The sequence below is a fragment of the Panicum virgatum genome, chromosome 2N, assembly GCF_016808335.1.
Source record: "Panicum virgatum strain AP13 chromosome 2N, P.virgatum_v5, whole genome shotgun sequence".
NCBI lineage: Eukaryota > Viridiplantae > Streptophyta > Magnoliopsida > Poales > Poaceae > Panicum > Panicum virgatum.
The window spans coordinates 46,789,773-46,815,141 of NC_053146.1; the positions used below are offsets into that span (position 1 = coordinate 46,789,773).

The 25,369-nt window shown below is 47.5% G+C and overlaps 4 protein-coding genes across 5 annotated transcripts; all 4 read right to left on the bottom strand.

Moving 5' to 3' along the window:
* Positions 1-3,954: 3,954 nt before the first annotated feature.
* Positions 3,955-5,405, bottom strand: LOC120658860 (translation initiation factor IF-2-like). The gene has a single exon (XM_039937006.1). The coding sequence runs from the start codon at positions 5,352-5,354 to the stop codon at positions 4,263-4,265; it is 1,092 nt and encodes a 363-aa protein (XP_039792940.1). The 5' UTR covers positions 5,355-5,405; the 3' UTR covers positions 3,955-4,262.
* A 1,216-nt stretch (positions 5,406-6,621) lies between these two features.
* LOC120660764 (20 kDa chaperonin, chloroplastic-like) lies at positions 6,622-10,654 on the bottom strand. Its single transcript, XM_039939402.1, has 5 exons — positions 10,351-10,654; positions 9,189-9,368; positions 8,687-8,842; positions 7,697-7,774; positions 6,622-6,949 (listed from the first exon to the last, which is right to left on the bottom strand). Exons 1-5 carry the CDS (start codon positions 10,504-10,506, stop codon positions 6,779-6,781), a joined length of 741 nt encoding a protein of 246 aa, XP_039795336.1. The 5' UTR covers positions 10,507-10,654; the 3' UTR covers positions 6,622-6,778.
* A 723-nt stretch (positions 10,655-11,377) lies between these two features.
* On the bottom strand, positions 11,378-17,564 carry LOC120660765. Its single transcript, XM_039939403.1, has 10 exons — positions 16,169-17,564; positions 15,492-15,650; positions 14,850-15,206; positions 14,702-14,765; positions 14,311-14,528; positions 14,122-14,235; positions 13,919-14,024; positions 13,625-13,836; positions 13,051-13,154; positions 11,378-11,943 (listed from the first exon to the last, which is right to left on the bottom strand). Exons 1-10 carry the CDS (start codon positions 17,489-17,491, stop codon positions 11,796-11,798), a joined length of 2,805 nt encoding a protein of 934 aa, XP_039795337.1. The 5' UTR covers positions 17,492-17,564; the 3' UTR covers positions 11,378-11,795.
* Positions 17,565-21,325: 3,761 nt separating this feature from the next.
* Positions 21,326-23,235, bottom strand: LOC120660766 (protein TIFY 10c-like). 2 transcript variants are annotated; one of them, XM_039939405.1, is made up of 5 exons: positions 22,969-23,235; positions 22,693-22,828; positions 22,263-22,450; positions 22,050-22,107; positions 21,326-21,925 (listed from the first exon to the last, which is right to left on the bottom strand). In XM_039939405.1, the coding sequence occupies exons 1-5, from the start codon at positions 23,150-23,152 to the stop codon at positions 21,796-21,798; spliced, it is 696 nt and encodes a 231-aa protein (XP_039795339.1). In that variant the 5' UTR covers positions 23,153-23,235; the 3' UTR covers positions 21,326-21,795. The 2 variants fall into 2 exon arrangements, with proteins under 2 accessions (XP_039795339.1, XP_039795338.1); XM_039939404.1 differs by having other exon boundaries at positions 22,050-22,110.
* Between the last annotated feature and the right edge of the window lie 2,134 nt (positions 23,236-25,369).

Sequence of the window (25,369 nt, forward strand, 5' to 3'; positions counted from 1 at the left end):
GGCCGCAGGCCCGCAGCCTCCCTCCCTTCGTCGCCGGACCGTGCCCCCCTCGCTCGGAGAAACCCTAGGTCCGCCAGGAACCCTAGAACCGACGTGGGCTAAAACTATATTAGATCAACCGTTCAATCAAACTTTACTACTCAAAACTTTATTCACACAATTAAGGATTTACCATTGTACCCTTGATCAAATAAAAAAACAGAAATACAATTTTCCAACCTCATCTCCACCGATGGGGGGCCCACCACTTCGGTATGCACGTGCACCAGGTGCTTAGGGCCCACCATTTAGTATGCACCGGGTGCATACCAGGTGCCTCTCTTTTTGGTGCCTCTTGGTATCTGTACTTTTCTAGCCGTTGGATCAAGCGACGTGATGCGTCCATTTTTCTCCGACCATTTAAAAAAAAAGTGTTATTTTTTATGGTACCGAGGGGGATAGGAGAGGATCCCCCCGGCCACCTGATTCATTCATTCATGGCCCAAAACGGCCCATAGCATACATTTTGGCGAACTAGTTCTCGTAAGTCGTAAGCTGTTACATATTGCCGTTGTTTATATTTGCCTTTTGTTTGTTCAGGACATGGCAATCAAGGAGATGCCTAGAACCGCAGGATCTCACGCACCAGTACTGAGGAGCGAGGTAAATGCAGATTTCCCATCTTTCATTGTCATCGCACTCGAGATCAGTTTGTTCCATAGTACATCATGTTACTAGGTAAACCGCGCGCTACGCCGCGCCCATTTGAAAATATAGAGCAAAATAGTTGATGTGTTGACGGCAACATATACGTATAGAGCAGGAATAGAGGTAGAGGGCGGTGCGGCGAGTTGGCTCGTGTGGCGTCCTATGGCGACAGGTTTAGACTGTCCGCACTCGTGGTGCTCTATTTTTATCCTTAAAAAAATGTTTCAATCTGGTTATCGAGATTCTCTCTTCTATATGCAGGTTTTCCACACCCATCATTCTCTATATCTTCTACTCTATATATCAGTTACCACTAGTGGGACCCGCTTATCATTTTTTTCTCCTTTATCCCCCACCCGCCTCCCTCACACCATCCCCATTCTCTCTCTCTTTCTCTTTTCAGCGAGCACACCAGGCACCTCTGCCTCGTTTCCTCCTCCTCCGCGCTCCTCCTTGCCTCCCCGGCACGCCCGCCCCGCCCGCGCATGCGCGGCCGGCGAGGCACAGATTGAGGCGGCGAGCTCCAGCGGTGGCCGGATCCGGGAGCACCATCTGCTTCCGCCGCCTCCTCACCTCCCTGGCTCGCCCGCCCCGCGCACACCGGCGAGCAGGCGCGGCCGGTGAGGCACAGATCGAGGCGGTGTTTCCTCTGCCGTCGCCTCGTCCTCACCTCCTCGGCTCGCTCGCCCCGCACGCGCCGGAGAGCGGGCGCGGTCGGCGAGGCACAGATCGAGACGGCAAGCTCCGGAGGTGGTCGAATCTGGGAGCTCCCTCTGCCTCCGCAGCCTCCTCACCTCCCCGGCTCGCCCGCCCCGCGCACGACGGCGAGCAGGCGCGACCGATGAGGCACAGATCGAGGCAGCGAGCTCCGGCGGCGGCCGGATCCAGGCGCGCCAAGCTTCGAGCCATGGCGGCGGCCAAATCCTCCCTCCCTCTCCTCTTCTCCTCTTCCTCTTTGCCTTCCCTCCCTTCCACGCCAGCTTCTCGCTGCTCCGTGCACAGATCTACGGGCTGCGGCGGCCAGCCCTCCACCCCCTCTCCCTCCTCCCGCGCCCTACCATGGTGGCGGCCGGATTCGGGTGGCACGAGCTCCATGCTCCGTGCGTGCGGGCGGGTCAGAGGAGCAAGGCGTGGCGTTTTTTTGGAACGAAGGCGCGGCGTTACGGGAAATGACCGGATGCCAATTCCATGGCCTGCGTCGGGCTTCCTCTGGGACACGTGTCGCTCTGGGAGCCTCCAGGTGCTCCCAGCCCTCCCCTCCATACCGTATAGTATATACAGTAAGTATTTATAGTTCGGCGGTCTCATCATACACACACGCGCATGCAGATCACATCAAAACAAATCACATGAGTGCCGAACTGCACTTCAATTCTTTTGTGGTAGTACATACATGTATATATACACGTGACACTACAAGAAAAACGACCATTCCTCCTTGCACTAGGACCGGTTATAATTTGATTCGATATTAAAGTTGGCACGAAGCCATTTTAGTACCGGGTCCAAATTTGAAAGCCGACAAAGCTATTTTAGCACCGGGTCATAATAACGGCCGGTACTAAAAGTCACATGTGGCGAAAAATTCTAATATTTCCATTCTCTTTCGTTTTTTTTCTTATTTGAGAAAAAACACAGTACCGGTGATGAATGCAATGACTTGATTTGGAGCGACACTGTGCCAGAAATAATCCAGAATGGAGGCCCACCAGAATCGAAGTCATTATTATCCAGATTGCACATGGATATTATCCCAATAATATTCATAGTGCATTTTATTATTTGCATGTTTAGTTTCAGTAGCATGATATTCGGCACTTCGCTATGTATAACTATGCACCAGCTGTCTCTTCTAATTTGTTGCCTTGATGCCTGTAATCAAGTTGTATCAACTTGTACTAGCTAGTACCGGATATGCTTCCTACGAGCATCATATGTACTCGTTGATACTTGCTTGCTTTATGTTATTACTAGGGAAGATGTACGTGCCACATGCACGTATTTAATTTTTCTTCTATAAAGTAATGATGTTATTTATTTTCTTTCCAAAAATAATACACATCTTTATTTTCCTTCCATAAAACAATGATGTCAATTAATATCCTTGCAAAACCATCAAGCGACAATGCTATTTATTTTTCTTCTAAAAATAATACACATCTTTATTTTCCTTCCATAAACAATGATGTCAATTATTATCCTTCCAAAAGAAAAAATGACGTGAATTATGAGTCAATATAAGTGTAAAGGAAAGTATGTGTATGCTAAAGGAAAGTAATATATGGGTACAAGAAATGGGTATAAGAAATTGCTGGTGTAAAAAGTAATAGGATTTTGGTGGAAAAATATTTACGAAACCAATCTCCCCCTCTCTTTCATCAAGCCTTTTAGCCTGACAAGTGGGACCTTCGTGAGGGGTACGATGGGCATAATTTTGGTAAGAAATGTTTTCAATTGTTTCAACTTTTATAGCACAGACTATATACATTGGGTTGACCCATGCGTATAGTTGAATCGAAAGACCAGCAGCATAATAAAGCAGCTCGGTCAATTCGGGTTTGCAATCGAGGTTGACAGCAAACATGAAACGTGGCACGAGAACGTTCAAATTAACAATGATAGATCATATGCGACCCAATGCAATCTCGTTCTTTCCACCTTTTTTTTCTCAGTTTGGTCGGTGCAGTTGTTGGGTGTTGGTGATTCAGTTTCGAACCTCAGCGCAGCATTTCTGTACGCAACATGAACTAGTAATTAAGTAGTGCACGTCAGCAAATTCTTCCCTTTGCTCCTCCACCTCCGTGACCTTGAATGGTTATTACTATACAAGGTCCGAACAAGGGGCGAACGAACTGAAGCTGGCGATGGATTACAGATGACAACGTAGGGTAAGTGAGCCAAGCAGGGCACATCAGCAAGCAAGCTCTTCCCTTGCTCGTCCTCCACCTCCATGAACAGTTCTCGGCTTGGCTAGTTGGATCGGAGTACGTGCCCTGCCTCGCTGTTCCTGCGTCCAGTCCAGCTGCTGCCGATCACGGTGCCGGTGCCCCGTGTCCATGCGGCGATGAGGCCTCCGATGAATTCACTCAAGGGCGCCGCGAAATTTAAATGCTCCAGCGGCGGCGGAGATCTTTAGCAACATCGTACGCGTACGGCCGGGGACCGGAAGCGGCAGGGGTGAATCGATGGGAGGGAGCGGTGTGTTCTCGTGCCTTTTGGTGCCGGATCCGTGCTGTCCTGTCCTCCATTTCGCCGCTAGAGCTCATGTTCGTTTAAGTGTTTAACCACCTTTGTACAGTACCATGAAAAGCCACAAATTCCATCACTAACCACACAGACAACAAAAATTCGATTACCGACGATGCTACTCGTCGCCACGACCTACTCGAAACCCAGGAATTCTTCAAGAAAAAATAGCTCGATCCCAACGTGAGAATGGGAGGAAGAAGACAAATTTTCTTGCATTCTGAGCCGGGCTTGATCGCTAGTAGTTCCTTCATGCTCCTAATCCGGAGATGCCAGTGAGCAACGACACCCTGGCTCGAACCACCACCTGGACGCAGATCAAGGCTTCCTCATCCGGAGATGCCAACCGCGCGCGTCATGGGGAACCGGTGCCCCTCCAGGTCCAGGCTCGCGCGGTCGACCAAGGGGACGTCGACGGGGGAGCAGCCCGCCCACCCCTTGCTCACGGGCTTCCCGCCCCCGCGCGGGCTGGGCGCCGGGAAAGGCTGCTGGTCGCCGGCGCCGCTGCTCCTGCCGCCGCCCTTGCGCACGAAGCTCAGCAGCTTCCTGAGCCCCTTGGACAGGTCCCGGTGCGAGTCGCCGGCGCTGGCGGCCGAGAACATCGCGGCCGGCCTCTCCGGGCTGCCCCACCGTTTCCTCGCCCACGCCTGCGCCTGCGGCGAGGCCAGCGCCGCCGCGTCGAACGGCAGCTCGGACACGGATCGGGCGTGGCGCGGCGCGTGGGCGTGGGCGTGCGCGGGCTCCTGCTGCGGCGGCAGCGGCCTTGGCGTGCTGCTGGTCACGTCGATCGCCGGGAGGTCCTGCACCCGCGGCGTCCGCAGCCTCGCGGGCGCCGCCGCGCCGCCCGTGCCCGTGCCGCGCTTCAGGAACGGCCTCGGCGTGGCGCACTCGCCGAACTCGGCGAGCGCGCCGAGGCTGTTGCGCCTCTGGTGGTGCGACGGCCTCGCCGGGCTGCCCGCCGCGCCGCCGCCGGTCACGGTCCTGCTCCTCGGCAGCGCCGCGGCGTCCCTCCTCGGGGTGCTGGGGATGGATAAGGCCGGCGGCGTCCTCTTCGCCTGAGCGGTGGCGAGCCGCGGCGTGGCGGCGCCCGCCTCCATCGCGTCCCGCGCTGCGCACCGGACCGCGCGCGGGCTCACCGGCGTGGCGCGCCCCGCGGCGCGCGTGGCCCGAGCCTTCGCCGCCTGCTGCTGCTCCGCCGACACGCGCCTGGCGTCGCGGCGGCGCATGTAGGCGTCGTACTGCCTGCCGCGGCAGGCGGCGCCCCCCGGCGCCGTCCCGGCGGCCCCGCCCCCGCAACCGGGCGCGCCGGCGTCCTCCCCGCCCCAGCCGCGCGCGGCGCGCAGGAGCTTGTACGCCGCGAGCTGCACCTCCAGCTCGTGCAGCTTCGCCCACAGCGCGTCGTGGTGGTGGCTCGCCATCATCCTCCCGCCGTGGGGGGGCGCGACGCGAAAGGTTACTCGCCAACCCGTGTGCCCGCCAACAACCGGCTAGCTGCCGCGGCGGGCGGCCGGCCGGCCGCTATATATACGTGCCGCGCGCGATGAATTCGGCGCCGTCGGGGCGTGACCGTGTCGGGGGCAGCGAGCGGTCGCGCCGGGGCGGGCTCAATTACTCACTCCAGGCTTGCCGCGCGGCACGGGTCGGGCCGTTTTGATTTGGTCGCGGCTGATGGGGATGCGGGTGGGAGTAGGCTGCCCTGGTGGCTTGACCAGGTGAAGCGCCGGAGGCTTCACGGCTGATTGCAACGGCGGCGGCGGCGGACGTGCCGGGGCAGCGTCGACCAGGCCAATTTCTGGCATCTCCGGAAAATCACAGGCGTGGTCACAGAAATTATGCTGATCAAGAACCTATCAGGCTATCACCGACTGCTGTTGGTTTTTTTTTTTGTCGTTGAGCCTGTTAAAACAAAAGTATGTGCTCTTGTTCTTGAGCTTACGTGCCGAACACGTGCTCATCAGGCAGCATCATACCGTCGACAATTAGTTGAGCTCTGATGCTTATTAGCACTGAATCACAGTTGGAGCTATGCAGTGTTGCAGGACCTCTCGAGGACAATTACGCACGGTTGCTTCTAGTCTTCTAGAGCACGAGGAGCACATGTGAAACGGTCATGCCGGATGCACATTGCTTTGAGGCTTTCCGAGGCTCGTACTTAGAACAAGCTGGGTGGGTCATCAGAATTGACCGACGACAATTGACTCAGGCTCGGTAAGTGCTACGAGTCTAGAACGCCCGCCTCATCTCTGCTAGACTTCGTCTTCCAGTTCCAGCCATCGCAACAAGGATCGCATTCCACAAGAAAATATTCTTTCCCGCTGGCCTAAGAGAAGAGGCATGCATGACCGCACGAGGCGCAGTTGGTGCCATCCCAGTGCAGAAATAACATTCCATATGACCATCTATCCTGCCACGAGAGCCTCTTCAGTCTTCACCAACTCTCTTATCACTACCCACTGCCTTCAGCCTTCAGCCTTCACCAACCCAACCAATGCTCGCGTGCACGCCTGTTGACTACAAAATCGCAGGTGTCCTAGCAAAAATTTAAGTGTCCATGTTGCCGTTGGCCAATCTTGGTGGAAAACGCTGACCACGACGACAAAGCACCTACCTGATCAGCAGAACCAAACCCTACCAAGTGGCAACCGGGTCAGCTCAACTACTCCAAGCCAAGCAGGAACAGCAGAGTCCTATCTCAAGTCTAAGCAACTCGTCTTATTTCTCCGTAGCGTTTGCACCAGATTACAACAGTTCAAAAGCTTCCACCACTTCCAAACAAGAGCAAATGAATGACATTAAGGTCCGGCCTAAACCATCAAAATTTCAATGTTTGCATGGGTGTTTGCCGTTAGGAAAGAACGGCCATCACGTCAGATGCCCTGAGCACGATGTATTCGCCCTCCTTGCCCTTGAACTCGCTCCCCGCATACTTGGTGTACATCACGTTGGTTCCAGGAGTGATGGACAGGGGCGTCCTGCTGCCATCCTCGCCCAATGGCCCAGGACCAACAGCGACCACCTGTGTTCACGACAAATTAGAGACGAGGATGGGGCTGGATGCTATAAGAATGACAGACAGGACCAATAAACCAATCAGATGGAGGATGTATACGTAGCCATGTGAGGAATGCAGAAGTACATAACATAATTTTTTATGCTCAACCTTTTCATGTCTGGTGAGGTGGTCAATCTTTGGTTACTCTTAGGCAGTTGTATCGTCCACACTGAAGGCTGCATGTTGAACTTTTGATGTTTTGTTTTCTCCTAAAAGCTGACTCTGAAGGTGTTTATGATTAAGTTCTTTACTTATTTCAATAGTGACCATCTTGAAAACTTTTGTGGCAAATCACAAAATAAGAACGTAAACTAAAGAGTGTTAATTACTGGCCAAAAAATTGCATCCTAAAAGCTGATTGCCGTGGTATTTACTATTTAGTCATAAGGTAAAGAATATTAATACACTGGCCAAACATTGCACCATTTCTTCAACACAATTCTGTCTCTTCCCCTTCCCTTACAGCTTGTAAGAATGATTAAATTGTTGAAACTTAAAGTCAAGTAAACTTCACTCTTGATAGTTACTACACTAGTGACGCTCGCCACCAAAATTCAAAGAAGGCCCAGAACAAAAGAATTCTTTGAAATGATAAGTCTGTTGTACAGCTAATATGTTCATATCTTGGATATAGCCATTCATAATCAGCAGAATATCAGATAAACTGTTGTAAATGCTGCATAGGAGTATATGCTAAATTAAAATACTCACTGTTCCAACAGAAGGTTTCTCTTTAGTTGCCTGCGTCAATAGCAAACCACCAGCAGTTTGTTCTTCAGCTTCAGCAATCTGGTATATGAAAGGATCATTAAAAAAATCAGTAAGTAAAATGGTATTGTAGATGTGGACGTCACAGTTCACACTCAAACAGAACAGAGCATGCCTGCTTCTTAGCATGCAATAAAAATGCAGGTTTCCTCTTGGCTAGAGGGAATGTACTGAGTTACTGGCCGATTCTATGATGTGAAGAATAAACCACACAACACAACATGCATTGTTGAATCTGAGAAAGTGTCACTGCAGAGGCCAGGATACCAGTACAGTATTATTCCATTATCTAAAAATCAAGAAAGTTTCATAGAGCCACTGCTGCAGTGCACGAGATGGATAACCTTAGGTTGGAGTGCTCAACATGGTGCAGAACTGCAAATGTAAGGCAACTGACAAGAAGATTGGCTCAGGATGGGATAGTAGTGAACTGAGTCAAGCCAAAGGTTCCTGGAGGTTACGAAAGACACAAAATGGAGTTTCTAAATCAAGCTTCGCTTCTATTATACAACAGAGCACATGGAGTTATATCGTGAATAAACAGAGCATCTGCCAAAGACACAATATAGCTTTTGTTCTTAGTGGACGAATGATTTTGTATTCTGTGGTTTCGGCTGTGTTTGGATGCGTTAAGAGGTCGCCACTCGCCACACCACAAGTTCGCCAAGCCGCAATAGCTTAGGCCAATTTTTTGCTTGGTGTGCTGCACTCGCTTAAGCATCTCTTACATGCTTTGCAGTTGCATTTCCTGCCAAAAGCCAGGTGCTCTTTTCGTCCGTAGCAAGTTCGGCATAGCCAGAATCATGGCATGGTGAGTTATGGAAAGAAAACCAAAGAGGCCCTTAATATTGTAGTCTGTCATATACAACAAGTGTGGGCAGTGGCCGATCAACCTGGAAAGTGTAACAATATTAATATTCTTGGCAAACATACCTTAATCAGAATGCGATCATTCAGCGGCTTCAGATCTTTCACATCATCACTGTCGAGAATACCGATGATGTCATCTTCTTTCAAAATAAGATGGTCAGCGTCATTGAATTCCAATTCTGTGCCCGCGTATTTTGAGTAGACAACTTGCGCACCAATCTGCACCACATTATAATTATCACAGTCAAGTCACTCAACTAATTAACACATGACAGTATATCAAACATGTTACTGATGATGATACCACAGAGGCAAATTGTCTTCAAGAACAAAATGTTCGATCCTTGAAGAAGGTTGGATGCATAAAAAAATCTCTCAGCATACAAGACATACAGCTACTTCCTTATCCTTTTGCATGGATGGCAGTGCAGCAGTAATAGTACTTTAGGTCATTGATTATCTTTCATTTTGGATTTTGCTATTTGTAAATGTTCAAATACAGACGTATAGAATGACAGACGCGCCTGCCTACACAAAGTAAAGTTAGCCGTGCACCAGTACATACCGGAACGCTGATCTCAATGCTTTTATTCCCAAAACTTCTCCCCTCTCCAACAGCAACAATTTCCCCTCCTTGTGGTTTTGTCTGAACTGATACTGGAAGTAAAATCCCTCCATCACTTTTAGCCTCAGAGGTCTTGACCTTCGCAAGTACTCTGTCTCCTAATGGTTTAATGGAAGTATACTGCAAATTGCATGCATGTATATGAACACAAATGTGTACATAAGAAGACAAGAGGCGCACAATATGTTCTAAAAAAACTTAAATCTGTCACAAATTGAGTTGTGTGTGGGTTCAGGATTGAAGTAAGAAAACATTGCTACTGAGCAACAGACGTTTGATGCCATGGAAACTGCAATCATGTGGGCACCGAGAGCAGGATTATACGTGACAGACTTGGTAGCATAGGTGTCCCTCACTATACAGACATAGTACCTCATAACCCATGCCTAAATAGGGTTGAAGTATCATGAATCATAATAGAAGTATTTTCTAGCAGCTGCCTAGTATTTACATCCGCACTTTGACCAGCTAATCACTAGGTGTACAGGGAAGGTTGGTCGTGAGTATTTAGAAAGTCAGGGATTGCGGTTCACTTCCATTGAACATCTGACGCTTGAATCTCCTAACCAGAAATGGCTGGTATAAGGAACCAGTCCTATTGAAACACCAGTCAAACTCTCCATACCATACCATACCATGAACTGTAATAAGATCAAACCTCATACTGAGGTTGCAAAGGTGGAGGTCCAAATTACACCAATGACATACAGCAGGCTCCATTCTCTTGACAATTAGAGAGAAAACATTGTCCTTCCTTTTTTTTCTCAGAGGATAGCTCCTCGATTGAGTACTATGATTTATCTTCTAAGACAAGTTTAGTTGTGGGTTTGTGCTTTAAATCAGAAGGTTCTCATGCCCTGGTGAACGACAACCAACCAGTACAATCTTACTCCCCCCCAAAAGAAAGTTCAATCTTCCTAGCAATCTCCTAAAGACACAGAACCCTTCGATCAAATTTTGAGATTTCTGAGCCGAGCCAGCCCCACAGAACCAAACACAGCCCACGAAATGCATCCTGCAACCCTTACATAACACCGACACGAGGACGAGGGTCAGCAGCACTGCACACGGACCCATAGGACCCTAGTGCGTTGTTTGTTACCTTGGGTGACACAACCGTGGCGGCCCTCACCACGAGCCCTCGGGCCCTCCGCCCGCTCGGCACGGCAATCGACGGCGTCGGCAGGCGGAGCCCGCCCAGCGCGGCCGGCTTCGCGGCCACCGCCACCCGCGGGCCGGTCAGGTGCACCGACGCCATGGCTGGCTGCTTCGAGGGCGAGAGTCCGGAAGGCACGGAGAGAGGAGAGTCGGAGACGGGGTGTTGGGCTTTAGGATAAGGAGCTTCTATCTGCAGCTGCGAGGGCTCACTCTGGTACTAGGAGCGTGCTGCGGTGCGGAGCTCCTGGACTATGCGTTTAGGGGGAGGAAGCCGCCGGGTGGTTGGCTGGCTCCAACGGTGGCCCCCATCCTTCCCCCCACCCGATATCGGGGGAGCTACAGGGAAATCCGATCCAACGGTCCCCTATAGCTCCCCCTATATACGGGGAGTTGAAATTCTTCTCACATATAGGATGAGTTCCAATTCTCCTATATCTCTAATCACATTGTTTCTTCACGATATTAATCTCGTTTGAGCCCCGTAACATGATGATAATGTGTATTATGACAGTACAAATACTGTATGATTTTTTTAAATTCAAAAACGTTAAATAAATAGTTAGTTAATGAGTGATAGTATATAGGGGGAATGGTTGGAGAGAATGAGTTATAGAGGGAGGAATTTTTTGGAGGGTGGTAGTAAAATATAGTAAATAGTATGTTTGGGGGAGTTGGATAGGAGAAATGGTCGGAGATACGCGAAAGTCGGATCCGACGGTCGCCGAGATTCAGGACAATCAGGAACCACCACGCTGACAAGTAGGCCTCGCGCTGATCATTCAGGACATGCTACGAGGAGCAGATTGGATCCAGGCAGTTAACAAGCACAAAATCCAAATTGGTAAAGCACCTTATATCTTTGCAAAACTCCAAATTTACAATCACTCAAAATCCGGACCTACATAGTTTGTGAACAAAAATGAACAGAATTTGCCGCCTTCGAGCCAACGTGATGGGGTTTTTTTTTTTGATGAAACGGGAGGGGTATGCCCTTACTGGTTATATATTAAAATGAAAAGGAAACAAACAAATAGTCGCCAAATGTTCAAGATACAAAAAAAAAGACAAAAAGAAGATCAAAGTCAACGTGATGGGTTCACCAGTCCATTACACCCAGCCCCTGCGAGCTTACTCGCGTGACAATCACAATGCCCAAGCTATCCCCGGTGAGAAGTGCAGTAGCTTCGCCGAGGCATTTAGAAATGCAGCACCGTCCACCGTGCGTCCGTGCCTCCTGGTTTCCGCATCAGAAATCCTTGGAATCAGCCAGGGAAACCCTCGCGTGTTTCCCCCTTCAGTTCCGAAATCGTTGGACGTTTAACTTCCCTTTGCTTTGATCTCCGGACAGCGACTTGTATTCAGCCGAAGATGTTGGAGCAACAAATTCCACTAGTCGTTTAACAGCTGGGCAAGCATAGCATCTGCACTCTCAGGACCGTCATTGTTCACGCTAGGGATTATGTGCTCCGGTGATATGAACTTGACAAATTCTTGCAGTTCCGTGAAGCTGCTGTGTTCACTATACGGCACTTCATATCTGTGGAGACAACGAAATGGCAAATCAAACTTTGTAATCTGTTGCCTAAATAAATATTGTCTAAATGAAAGGATACCAATTTGTGGCGAACATGAATTCTGAAATGTTAAAAAAAACATATTTTCTGTTGTAACTACAAGGTCTAAGGTTAGCCCTACAAATGGGCTCAAAACCAAACTATATCCATATAAATCCATTCTCAATAGGAAAATTAATATTACCCACACCACTCCAAACCACCACAACCACAAACCAATCCAACCCAAATATTTCAGCTCATGATGTAATAAACTATTAGCCAAACTATGGTTACAACCTAATAAGAACCTGTTTCTCCAAAAAAAATTATAGTGTAGATTTTGCCACACCGTTTTGCACAAAGTAGCTGTCAGTTATATTGAGCCATCACCAACAAATTTCGGTTAATTTTGATAAAATTGTATAGTGTGAACGCGAGGTTTTATTTATAGGATCCGGCTCTTGACATGGGACCCACGTATAATTCTAACCACACTACTTTGCACAAAGTAGTTGCTAGTTATACCGAGTCATCTCCAACAAATTTCAGTCAGTTTCGATAAAATTTTATAGTGTGAACGTGAGATTTTATTTTTAGGGTCCGGTTCTTGACGTGGGACCCACGTGTAATTCTAGCCACACTGTTTTGCACAAAATAGCTACTAGTCATACTGAGCCATCTCCAACAAATTTCAGTCAATTTCAATAAAATTTTATAATGTGAACGCGATGTTTTATTTTTAGGGTCCGGCTCTTACCGATCGACATTTATATATAATCGTACTGTTTTACATAAAAAATCTATTTCAGCCCACCCCAAACCACTCCAATCCATATTTACATAGAACCCACCCCACTCTACCCCATTAGTTGATACAAGCCATTTAAATCCACCCAAATACAATCCATATCAAAACCCAATCCATTAAACTCATTTCAACCCAAACTATTAGCAGGGCGATCTAAGGTGCACACTGGTACCTACGGTTGTAATTGTTTAGCAAATTTGCTGCCTGAGGGGAAGTGGATATGGATTCACACATTTTTTTTTAAAAAAAAAGGAATATAGAAACACATCCAGAATGGTACCTGATGATTGATCCTTGTCGCAACCTTTTGCCAGGTGTCTTTTTCTTCCCTTTGCCAAATGCCCAACCAGTAGGGCAAAATGCCACTATGAGGTCATACCGGCCCTGAAAGTAAGTAAAGTAGCTATCAAAAATGGGAATACGGAACAGGTTTAAGGGGGCCAATGCAGTGAGATTCTGGTTTCTTGCTGGATGGCTACTGATTGGAGTCTGGAACAGCAAACTTTGAACTTTTAGACAGTTCACCAGAATGGAAGGCTAAGCATAATTAAGGGAACATAGAAATTTGTACCAGCCCTGGCTGGGTCTTCTGACTTTCTGATAAAGACCCACAATATATGGTTAAGCTCAGCTTTTAATTTTTTTTTTCTAAGTAGAATTATTCTTAGCAATGTCTAGCTATGAGCATCCATGAACAGAAACTTGTCAGTCATACTTTCTTGCCGGTGCCGATGCTTGGAATCAGGGGGTTCCTCTAGGGATTTCTGGTTTAGTACAAACTTTAACTAATTCCTAGGGATTTTGATAATCCCTCCTATCTGTCTTAAGAAGTTTAGGATAATACTTGGCCTTACAGCATATTGATTGGATAAATATTTCATCCGCTTGAAGCTCGCTAGAGTCCACATGGGGACAACATGTATGTGACTTTCTGCTTCATTGGCTGTAAACCAATTCATAATTTCCTGACGAAGCTCTAAGTGTTTCAATATTTGCAGCTTTGCAGCTCCAACATATATTTTCTTCTGAAGCAAACGAGCAACCTCCATAAACAGTCTTTCTTTCCCTGCATACAAGAAATTTTCTAGATCATGATCCCTATTTTACAGAAACACTGAGATGTCCTGAAAGAAAAGACAAGATGTTACCAATTGTGTAGCTACCAATCAAAAACAATGTTTTCGGATTGAAAGATTCTGCTTGGATGGCCTCAATGACAAACTGTATAACAATCTCTTGACTTGGGAAGTCATACTGCAAACAATTTTATTCATCGCAGATTAACCATGTCAAAATTTGGCTCTTAACTTTGCAAACACGTGATTTCCTGAAAAATACTAAAAATACATACTCTTGGATTGCAGTAGGTTGTGTCAAGTATTAGTGTGTGGATATCTGAAGACTGCAAAACAGGATTGTTGACCATCTCCGAAGAAAACCGAAAGTCTCCAGTGTGCAAAACAGCCTAATAAAATAAAGTAAAGAATATATCGAATACTAATGTCAAATAGATGAGAAAGAAAATCAGAAAAACACTTACTTTACCATTTGGAGGCTCAAAGAGAATAATGATTGATCCAGGGCAATGGTTGGCATCGAAACATATCAAATCAACTCCAGCGATAGTAATCTTTTTGTTTAGTGGCAAAACATGCAATTTATCCCATGGGATACCAATCTTATGATGCACAAGACTTGCTGTAATTGAGGAACAGTATATCTTTCCATGACAAAAGCTTCTAGTTAGGCCTTGGTAGTCTGTTGAGGACATACAAATCCTTGTTAGACAAATGCCAACATGAGGTGCCTAGCAAGTAGCAACACTGAAAAAGAAGATATGTGCAAACCATGTTTACTAATATGCTGGTACAAAAAAGTTAAGATAATAATTCAACAGAAACTCAGAAACAATCAATATAACTTGTACTTACGATCTACATGGAAGTGTGTGAGAAACCAGTGGCAACAATCGCCTCTCAAGTAGCGAAATGCATCCTGCAGCAAGATAGCTAGTTATGGAACATGCTAATTGATGCGTTGGGTAAATGTTCCTGTAGGCCTGTGGAGGGAAAAGCGTACCACTCGAAAAGGGGTTCCTGGGATGCAACACCAATGAGGTGTGTCTTTAGCCTTTCCTTTAACAGCACTACTTCTTCTGGTGGGTACTTTAGCACTAGCGTTTTTCTGCCCGTTCAGATTAGATGGCTTGTTGACCTGGCAGGCCCTGCTTTGTCTTTGACCAAATGACGACCATCGAAAGTATTCAGTAATTAATTTATTCCCGTTCATCGGAAGTTTAGTCTTCTTAGTATTTTCTGAACTTAACATGCCAGCTTCCATATCATTAGCATCGTCATGTTTCTTCCGTAACTCTCCTAGGGCATGGGTAATTTTCTTTCTTGGTCCAAGAGCGGTGATCCCCATACCCAGAAGATCCTGCAGTCCATAGGTAGCAAATGTTAGTTCTTTTACTGAAAGCAAGAAGTGTCGTTGAGTCTAGTACGCCAACAATGAACAAATTCTCTCAAAATCTTAGATTTTTGTGGAGAGCTGAGCCATCTACTCATACTTCAACAAGATCAAATCAGCAGAGCATGAAAGTGACTGCAGCATGACAGCCTCTGATGAGTCTGATTTAGAAGAGATGGGTCACATAACTTAAGCAGTAATGGACTTAAATTTGACCAGTAACCTCCATCTAAACTATACAACAAGGCGTACCTCTTCAGTGAGCCATTGCAAGGTTTCCCAGTCAACTTCTTCACTGATAAATATTTCCTCATACTTGGATAACCCAAGGTTTCTTAACCATTCCATAACACGTCTGTTTTCAACATTTCCTCCTGCACAGGGTTCTTTTTCAAGGTTGGGACAAGATTCCTGAAAATCAGGTATTCAAGCATATAAATATTTTAAAATATGCAATCTTATGTATTGCAGAGAAAGAACAACTAACTTCATGGTGAGTTTTGTTACTCAGCTACAAGCCAATAGGTAATTGGATGATAAGAGTAATGTCTTCATTGATGAGATTCAGTTAATTAGTCCAAAATGAAAAGATTTCATTGCTCTCCTTGAGTTCTTTGCTTCTTTTATAAATTTACTATCAAGCTAATATGATAGGAAAGCCAACACATCATACCACCCTTGCAAACTGCAATCCCGAATGAACGCATTCTCGATAGATGTTCATTTATTCCTCTAAATAAGCAGGTAATGGGTCTACAAATTCAGCAAAGAAACATACTAATAAGACTATCAAGCAAAGGATGAAAACAAAAGCAGAATCACCTTTGAGCTTTCTAGCAAGGACAAGTGAACAACAATTTAACATGAATATTTAAGACAGTAAGACACATTAGCACAGAAGAAAATATAATTTAAGAATACATCATAACCTTAGCAGGTTCATCAAGACAATTGTTAGTATGCTGATGTCGAAGCTCCTCACTCAACTCGGATATGTCCAATTCACATAGAGGGCATTTCACCTGAAAATCGGACTTGAATCTCTTGGAATCAAATGTGTTCAGTCCAATGGGCTGGCCCTCTATGGAATCCTCCATGCACAAGTTAATTAGCTCACTCAGTTGGGTCCCAATCTCAAAATTATCATAATCATCAGCTTCAAATTCATGGATCATATGTGGTTCTACAAGCTTTGGTTCAGATGAATTGGAGAAGCAACGCCCCTTAGAAGCATCAGGACCACTGGATTTATTCTCCATAGTCTCATTTTCAGGGGTTGCACAATGTCCTGCAGCTACTTTCCTCTCTTGAGAATCCAAGTTACATGCTTGCAAACCAGGCTCTTGGGCTTTGCTGCAGTCACCACCCCTAGAACCCTGATTTGCATTCGATATTGGAAGCTTTGACACAAGAGAATCCAAACTGTTATTCCCTTTATGAAGCCCAGCTCCACATTCAGATGTCACCCTAGCTTCTCTGTCCATATTCTGTTCATCAGTGACTGAGCCAAAAATCCCTGAATCAAGCCCTTCTGAACAATAGGAGCCTGAAGTTACAAATTCACAGTTTGCATCTGATTCAAGAATCCCCGGTTCAACCAATCTGGATTGGTAACACCCCTCAAGAGCTTCAGAGCTCCTCGGCTTCTTTTCCATTGTTGGAGGATCAAACTTAGAGCTTGCCACCTCGTTCGTGGCACACCGCGTCTCAGGAACTGAGGCACTAGAGTCCACTACTTGTGCCTCCCCGCAACAGCCATCTCCTAAATCACATACCGCACCGAGCGCCAAGGAACTGGTAAAACTGAAACTCCCTTTGCAATATCCGTGTTCATCCAATTCTATCTTCCCGTTACAGCCTAATTCGGCTACATCAGATCCGTACCTCGAGAGGCCGCAACTTCCTCCGGGCATCAGTTTCTTCGTCTCAAGAGTGCCGCCGCTAATCCTCGAACCGGCGGCTAGGGTTCCAGCACCCTTCGGGGCCCTCGCGGCGACCGTCACCGCAGAAACGGCGCCACCGGCGACGTAACTGTTCTCCTTTCCTGAGGAGGAGGAGGACGGCTTGAGCTTCTTACGGGGGCGGCGCGCGGTGGCGGCATTGCAGAGCTTCAATGGGCGGCCGCGGGGAGATTGGAAGTCGTCGTCGTCGTCACAGTCGCCGAGGAAGGGAGGGGTGGATTTCGGGCACGGGGTGGAAACGGCCGCCGGCGACGGCGACAGCTTCGCCGAGAGCTTGCGATTCGCCGGCATCTGTGCCTCCTGCAAGCGGATGAGTGGGAAAGGCCGAGAGGCGAGGTGGGGAACTGGGAAGTGAAATTTTTCATTTTTTTTAGGCCGAGAAGAAGCGGCGTTTTCAAATAGGAATGGGAAAGGGCGCGCGTAAACACGAAATTTTCTTTTGGTCCTAGGATTTGATGGACCTCTATTTAAAGACGTAATGGGCTGTTACACGGGCTACATTTTTGGGCCGTTGAGACTGTGTGCATCTTGACTGACTTGGGCAGTGACAATTTTTTTCTTTTAAGAGGCAGCGAGAAATCTTACATAGTGTTTGGTTACCCCTGAAATACATTGGGTCTGTTTGGTACTGATTGTCCATGATTCTCTATGCGAGAGAAGTGATTCTGTAGCTGAAAATAATTCTCTAACATAATAAACATTTAAAATCAAGATAGAGAACCACTTCACATAATCAGGGAAGCTATTTTTTCCACCTCTCTAGTCTCTACCAAACACACCCATAGTATTTGAATCAGTGATTTTTGTCCCTGATCAGAAAAATATAAAACTACCTAAAATTTTCTATATCTATTGCTGCTCTATTTGAATTGAACCTTGTTTATTTATATAATAGGCATAACTACAAAAAAATACTAGAAATATGAGAAAATTGGATCCGAAAAACTGACAGTAGAGTGCCAGTAGTTAGGTTAGATTTTTAGAAAAATGTTAGCACCCATTTTGTATTTTTTAAATTTAAAATATATTATTTATGAATTTTTATTTAAAATTTAAAATTTTTATGAAATGATCCAAAGGGTCATATTTGCTTGGTTTTGTAGTTGAAGGTTTAAAATTGTATTTTTCGTGATAGTTGAGGGATGTAAACTAGATTTTTTTTCTCTCTAATTTCGATGGTATATTAGGGATATAGATTTCAATGGCACTCAAGGAGTTTTCTCAAGATTTTGTCCCCCCTCCCCCAAAGATATTGTCTCAAATCCTTGTTTTTCATTGCCACTTTTCTAAGGGAGTATTATGTAAATAGTCTCTGTCCAGATGCGATATATGTTTGAAAGGATCTAGTTGCATACTTGTATATCTATGATAGCTATGTCGAAATAGGTCTAGACTTTCTTTTTTAGAAAAATACTGCTAGCTTATATTAATCGGCACACCAATTTTTCAACGTGGCAAAGATCGGTACGTCTATTTGTGCTGTTGGTCAAATAGTTGAAAGTTTTTTTTTTTTGGCCAACGGAAATTTTGCAAGCTTGATGTTAGGCGTGGCCGCGCGTTGGTGCGAAGGCATTTATTTTGGATCCAATGTACCACTTGCTAAACCTAAATGACACAATTAAGAACGGAACGGCCGTATGCTTTCCTGTCCTGCGCTGTGTTTAGTTACCATGAAAAAACACTGCAGCGCTCAAAAATGAAATGTAGCATTTTTTGTTTGTTTGTGGTAAATATTGTCCTACCATAACTTAACTAGGCTCAAAAAATTCGTCTCGCAACGTACATCAAAACTATGCAATTAGTTTTGATGAGTGGTGGGATCTAAACACAGAGACCTGGTGATTTCGCCCTGTACACAAGGCTGCGCCGTCCTTGTCTGCTTCCATCACAGGCAGCGCCGTGCATCAAGTTTGTCTTGTTTAGATGTACTCAAAATTTCAAAATTTTACAAGATTTCTCCTCACATCGAATCTTTAAACGTATGCAAAAAATATTAAATGTAGCTAAATAAAATAACTAATTACATAATTTGATTATAATTTGCGAGACGAATTTTGAGCCTAGTTAATTCATGATAGGACAATAATTACCAAATACAAATAAAAGTACTACAATATTTTATACCAAAAATTTTCGCATCTAAACAAGGCCTCGGTACTTTAAGGACACAAGGGAAATCTTGTCAGCCTACTCAGTACGATCTGTACTACGAGCGTCCAGGAGCACCAGTGAGATATTTTTTCCGTGCTTTGCCAAACCGTACCAAACAGTGACACGGCCACTGATATTTGTAGCTGGTGCGCTTTTGTCAACCTTGCTCGAGCGCGTCTGGCCTACCATGGACCATCGATCAACGAGTGGGGAAATCAAGTGTGCGTGCTCTCTCAATGGAATGTGATCCTAACTTGCATCGCATGCAACATGTGCATCACCATGTTGGTACGTCCTGGTCCTGCTAGGAGAAATGCAAGCGGACGCCATGATTGTTCTTGTTGTTGGCTCTGTGAGCATGAAGCTTCTTCTCTGTTCATTTTTTCTAGGTGAACCCTTCTGTTGCTCGAGATGCAGCCGCTCGAGAGATGGTACAGCATCATTATATTGGGCAAAACCAATAGCGGTGCTTGGATCCAGAACCAGCAAAACCAACACTAGTGTATGATTAACTGGGGCTAGGTGACCTATATAAATATGAAGAGCTTCATTTACTACTAGCTGCCAGAACGTGGAAACGATACGTATAGGAGCACTGGATCGAGGTTAAGAAAAACTTTCGGTCCACGGTCAGACTAGACTGTGATCTTCTCAATCCACGTATCTCCAAATAAGTTGGATTTCATTAGTGCTTTCCGGTTCAAGAAAAACAGAGCGCGAGCACGTGTTTTGCGCGCCCACAAAGTTAGCCGGCAACGGCGGGTCATCCATCCACTGTGCCGTCCGTGCGAGGTCTCAGCACTGCGTAGTCGCCAAAACGTCCGGAGCTCAGTCACCGGCGACCTGCAGGCCTATCGTCACACGCTACAGTAGCAGCCTATAGCGCGGAATCCACATGCCAGAGGAAACCGCGCCAAGTTCACCTCGAGCCCCGGACCAACACGGCAGCATCTACCTACTGACCTTTTTTTTTCTTCACCGAGACCTACGCGACACCGTCGGAGAGCGGAGGCGGAGGACGGGAGGACGGACGCGCGCCGCGGCGCAGCCGGAGCCGGACAGACACAGAGATGCACGCCGGCCGGATCGGACGCCGTCGCCGGGGAAGCGAGGGGAGGGGGCGCCTGGACGCGGGCAGGTGACGCACGCGACCGACATGCCGAGGCGTGCAGGGACGGCAGCAGCAGCGGCGGGTGGGCGCGCTTCTCTTCCGGGGCTCGTTTCCGGAGCCCGGCCAAACTCGTGCGCTATTGCCGTTTCCGTCCCGGATCTTGCAGGCTGGTCCATCGGGCATCGGCTGCAGCTGCAGGAAATCCTCCAGTTTTGTTCCAGCACGTTTCTACTATTTACCACTCTGAACGGTGCTATGCTAGGCTGCTTGCTGCTAGCTCCTGTCCTTTCAGCAAAGGCCGCATCTTCGCTGCCGAAAAGCTTATCTTTCTGAAATCAGGAACACTTCTTGGCTGAAAATTGAATCGTTTCTGAATGTCCTCTTCTTTTTGGCTGCTTATGCACAGAGTCAAGGCCCAAGGGGACTAGTAATAATACTTACAGTGCAGATCCCATATGAAGCTACTAGTTTTTTTTCTTTGAAGATTACATATGAAGCTACTAGTAATCCGTTCGGAAAAGAGCTACTCCTCCCGTGTACAGTCAGTGTACTTAGATGCGAAAAGTTTTGGGTATAAAATATTGTAGTACTTTCGTTTGTATTTGATAATTATTGTCCCGCCATGGGTTAACTAGGTTTAAAAAATTCGTCTCGCAAATTATAGTCAAACTTTGTAATTAGTTATTTTGTTTAGTTACATTTAATACTTCATGCATCTGTTCAAAGATTCGATGTGATGGGGAATCTTATAAAGTTTTGGAATTTTGAGTGCATCTAAACAAGGCCTCAGACACTTTTTGCTGTTGTTGCTGCTGTAAACGACTCGGCTGGATTTAGAAAAAGCACACTTATACAACAATATGTGCTACAATACATTACACGCATACATGTTCGTAAAATTAAATAGTGCAAGTGTCTTGAACTCAACATACAAGTCTCCTCTGCGACGGAGGAGGATCCGTCGCAAGAGAAGAGAGCACAACGAATTGTTGAGAAATGGTAAGGAACGTGCTCTGCTGATCGTTCCGTACCAAAAGCATACATATGTCAAGCAAGGCCGAGAACAAGCGAAACTGCTGTGAGCACATGCGCCTCCAGCAGCAAACAATCTTGCAAACGAGCGGCTAGCCCTATGCCACTATGTATGACACGCACTACGGTTGCCGGCGGCGAGGTAGGGTCGCCGCCAGCTGAACAATATCCAACTTCACTAGCAGTAATAAACCGACGGTAAAAATTATTCTTTCCCTTAACCTGACGCTATGGCACGACGAGCACCGTCCATGAATCTGACGGGCTCTACTGATTGGCATGCTTGCATTTCCAACCATGTTCAGATCTCCTGCTTGACGACCGTCACTTCTTGGCCCAGCCCCAGCCAGGATGTCTTGTCTCCAGTCGCCTGCTTGGACGCGTCGGCGCCAACAGGGCTGCTGGCTTGGTATGGCGCCTTTGCAGTTATCCTGGGATTTTATTCAGAGAAACATAGTAGAAAAAAAATGTCAGGATCCTGATTAAACTTGATTGGTAATTACTCCTACTTTTTTTTGTAGCCCTGAAAATTGTAAAAGCATGCAACTCAGCTACCTGCCCTTTCTCTTCTCGAGAAACCTGTGGAGTGAGTTCCTCCTGGCAATCGGCATGTCTGCTAGCAAAACCCAAAACACTTCTGTCAGCGACAAGGTTTTCTGAAAATATATAGCATTTCTTTTTTTTCCAACGTAGGTTGCATAACAAAAGATCATGAATCCAAGTACTATCGCCGTGCCAGGGCAGAGCTGCGCGAGGAGGAAGAATTACCAGAGAGGCTGTTCCGTGAAGCCTGTGGCGCGGCACTGGAGCCGGCCCTGTCGCCGCCGTCGCCGCCAGCGTTCACGATCTGCAGCAAGTCCTTGACCCTGGCGGGCGGGAACTTGTCAAAGACGACCACTTTTCCTCCGTAGAAGATGGTCAGCTGCTGCGCCTCGTCCTCCCCGGCTGCTGCCTCTCTACAAAGAATCAACACCAAAATCATCACTAAATTCCCAATGTCTTTGACAAAAACAGGCCAAAACTGCTTTTTTAAGCTGAGCCTGCTCTGTGTTGCTGCTGGGAGGACGTACTGAACAGTGAGTCAGTGAACATGATTACGGCCAGCCTTTTCTTTCAGTTGAAGGAACGGTTGAGCTTTCATCACGAGTTTATTAGCTAGTGTACGGAGAGAGATGAATTTTATTTATTTGTTCAGTACCTTGGATTTCCGGCGGTCTGTTGTTCGTGCCCTCCCGCCTCCTCGGGCGTGGCCTTCGCCTCGTCGTTTGGCTCCTCGGCCGCCGGCGCGTCGAGCGCGGACAGCAAGTTCATGGTGGTCGGCGGCCTGAAAGCTCCTGCAACGACGGGTACTCGATCGATGAGAAGAGCGGGTATTGCTAGCTAGCTAGCTCTGGTTTTGGCGCACTTCGGAGAGGTTTGCATGAAACAAACAGATCATGACTCATGAGAGCTGTGAGCCGTGCTGCCGCCTTACCAGCTGCTGCGGGCGGCGGCGGCGCCGCAATGCCGAGGCCACCGAGGCCCTGCAGGCCGCCCTTCTTCTCCTTGAGGTACTGGCTCAGCAGGCCGCACGTGACGGCGAAGCTGGACTTCTCCCTCGCCGGCGCGCGCCCGGCCATGGCGGCGGCGGCCCGCTCTTCCTGCTTCTCCGCTGCCATTCCTCAGCTCACCGGAAACAGAAACAACAGGCGAGCTGCTCGATCTCTAGCTGTACTGTACCTTTCCCCCACTCCCCTCGCGAATGGAGTGAGTGGGCTTTGCCCTTTAATAGCGCGTGCCAAGGAAAACGGCAAGTGGGTGGGGCGTGGCGTGGGGCGCACGGGCCCGCCGCCCGGTCGGCGCGCGGAGTCGCGTGGCATGAAACACGTGACGGGGCCGGTCGTGGTCCTCGGGGAATGGGAATGCGGGAGAGCGACGGGTCGGGGGCAGCGCGCTGGCGGTGGCGACGTGACCGGACGGGAGGTGACGCGGAAAGGCCACGGGATTTTGGGCGGGCGAGGGGTGGATCTGACCGCGGCGTGGGATAGCATGGATCCCCCCGGCGCGGCGGCGCCGGCTCCGTGGGGCGAAGAGAAGGACGACGCGACGGGTACGGGGCGGACCGGCAGAGGGAGACGTTACGTGACGCGCCCGACCTGCGGGCTGCGGTGCACCGCGCGTTGTTTGGATCGTAATCGTGTGCCTGCCTGAGGCCGGGTGGGGGTGGTGGCGTACGCCACGCTGGGTACGTTGCTACGGAAGCTACCTCTCGTTCGGCACGTTTCTTTTGTTCTCCGGATCGCGCGCGGATACGTAGATCTCAGACCGTGGATGAACAGTTACGCTGAGCTGCACAGGCAGGGCCGTCGTCGAGTCATGCCTCATGCGTGCCAGCTCGCCCTGTACATGGCCCGGTTTCAAACCGGGCAAACCCGTGTAACCAATTTATACTAAACTGCTCCTGGAAATCATGTAAAGGTTGGTTTGGGTACGGCTTTAACCACATAACCCGTTCCAAGCTCAAGTAACATACTACCTTATCTTTATCAAAAAAAAACATACTACCTTATCCTCAACGTGCCTTCACGGGCAGGCGTGGAACAGCAGCCGACGGAGAGGACGACACGCACGAGCTAGTTGCCGCTGCGTTGGCCTAGCATGTTCCGTTTGCTGTAACTAGTTGCCGGTTTAAACGTTAACCGTCCAATCCGTGGGTTTCTAAACCGTCAATTGAGCTCTCCAGCGGTCTGGGTTGGTTTGTAATCAAATGCGGCAGTCCGGTCTAAATTAATCCGGTTTAAGTGCGCCAACCATGACCGAAACGGCAACCAGAGTTAACACGCATTTAAAACGGAGTAATTCGACAGTGCTGTCGGGTAAAATCCCGATTAAACCACTTGAAACAGGATCGACAAAGCAGTCCAGAGAATACAATATTCCACAAATTTTACTGTACAGAGTATAAAACTGAATTATGATTACAAACCGAGTTTGAATTCATAAAAGTATAACAGAGTTCAAGTTTGACGAAAAACGAACGATAGTCTAGCGACGAAACCAGATGTCATGATGAAGCCCGTACATGACGTCATCCACCATAATCTCAAATGTACCACCTGAAAACAAAGCAACAAGCAAGGCTGAGTATACTAATACTCAGCAAGGCTTACCTGACTAAGGGTATACTTAGCCCTTTATCTAGACATGCAAGGCTTTTGCCTTGAGGGGTTTGGTTTGCCGAAAAGCAGTAAGAGTATATCCTTAATTGCAGGTTTTATCTTTCAGGTTCTAGTTCAATTAGCCATTTTATGTGAGCATCTATCCAATAGCATACATGGTGGAAACAATTATCTTTCATCATCCAACCAACCATATTCATCATCATCATCATCTTTCACTTCTTACTCTATGTGGCAAAAAGGTTAATCAGTCACAAACCGTGAGAAGCGGACGATTCGAATCGAATTTGTTAACCTTGCCAGACAGACCTAACACACACGTATGGAAACCAAGTCACCCACACGACTTTTCCCCTTTCTTTCCAAGTTGTGGATCAGGGGCACCCACCTCGACTACAAGAATCCACGCCACAGTACGTCGGGTCGTGAGCCTTCTTGCACCCGCATGTGGCCGCATGAGAACAACGTTCAAAGAGGGTGAGGGAGAAGTCCACTCGCCGGGCCGATCAGGTACTTAAGCTTACCGATTACCATATTTCTCGGCATGTGGTTAGTACGTTTAAAAGCTTAACCACCACTACCACACACTGCGGCATTATCATTTTTCACTAAACAGACGGGGCATCACAAGTACAACAGCCCCACCCGTGAGCCTTATAGTTGCAGCATGTAATAAACATTCAATTCCTATAATTCTCGCGAGTGACAGGAAATCAC

Coding starts and splice junctions, on each gene's coding strand:
- LOC120658860 (XM_039937006.1), bottom strand. CDS start 5,354: ATGATGGCGAGCCACCACCACGACGCGCTGTGGGCGAAGCTGCACGAG.
- LOC120660764 (XM_039939402.1), bottom strand. CDS start 10,506: ATGGCGTCGGTGCACCTGACCGGCCCGCGGGTGGCGGTGGCCGCGAAG. Junction 9,369..10,350: donor CCACGGTTGTGTCACCCAAG/GTAACAAACAAC, acceptor TGCAATTTGCAG/TATACTTCCATTAAACCATT. Junction 7,775..8,686: donor ATGATCGCATTCTGATTAAG/GTATGTTTGCCA, acceptor TTCATATACCAG/ATTGCTGAAGCTGAAGAACA.
- LOC120660765 (XM_039939403.1), bottom strand. CDS start 17,491: ATGCCGGCGAATCGCAAGCTCTCGGCGAAGCTGTCGCCGTCGCCGGCG. Junction 14,766..14,849: donor CAGGAACCCCTTTTCGAGTG/GTACGCTTTTCC, acceptor ATCTTGCTGCAG/GATGCATTTCGCTACTTGAG. Junction 14,529..14,701: donor CACACACTTCCATGTAGATC/GTAAGTACAAGT, acceptor TGTCCTCAACAG/ACTACCAAGGCCTAACTAGA.
- LOC120660766 (XM_039939404.1), bottom strand. CDS start 23,152: ATGGCAGCGGAGAAGCAGGAAGAGCGGGCCGCCGCCGCCATGGCCGGG. Junction 22,451..22,692: donor CAGACCGCCGGAAATCCAAG/GTACTGAACAAA, acceptor GATTCTTTGTAG/AGAGGCAGCAGCCGGGGAGG. Junction 21,926..22,049: donor CTCGAGAAGAGAAAGGGCAG/GTAGCTGAGTTG, acceptor ATAAAATCCCAG/GATAACTGCAAAGGCGCCAT.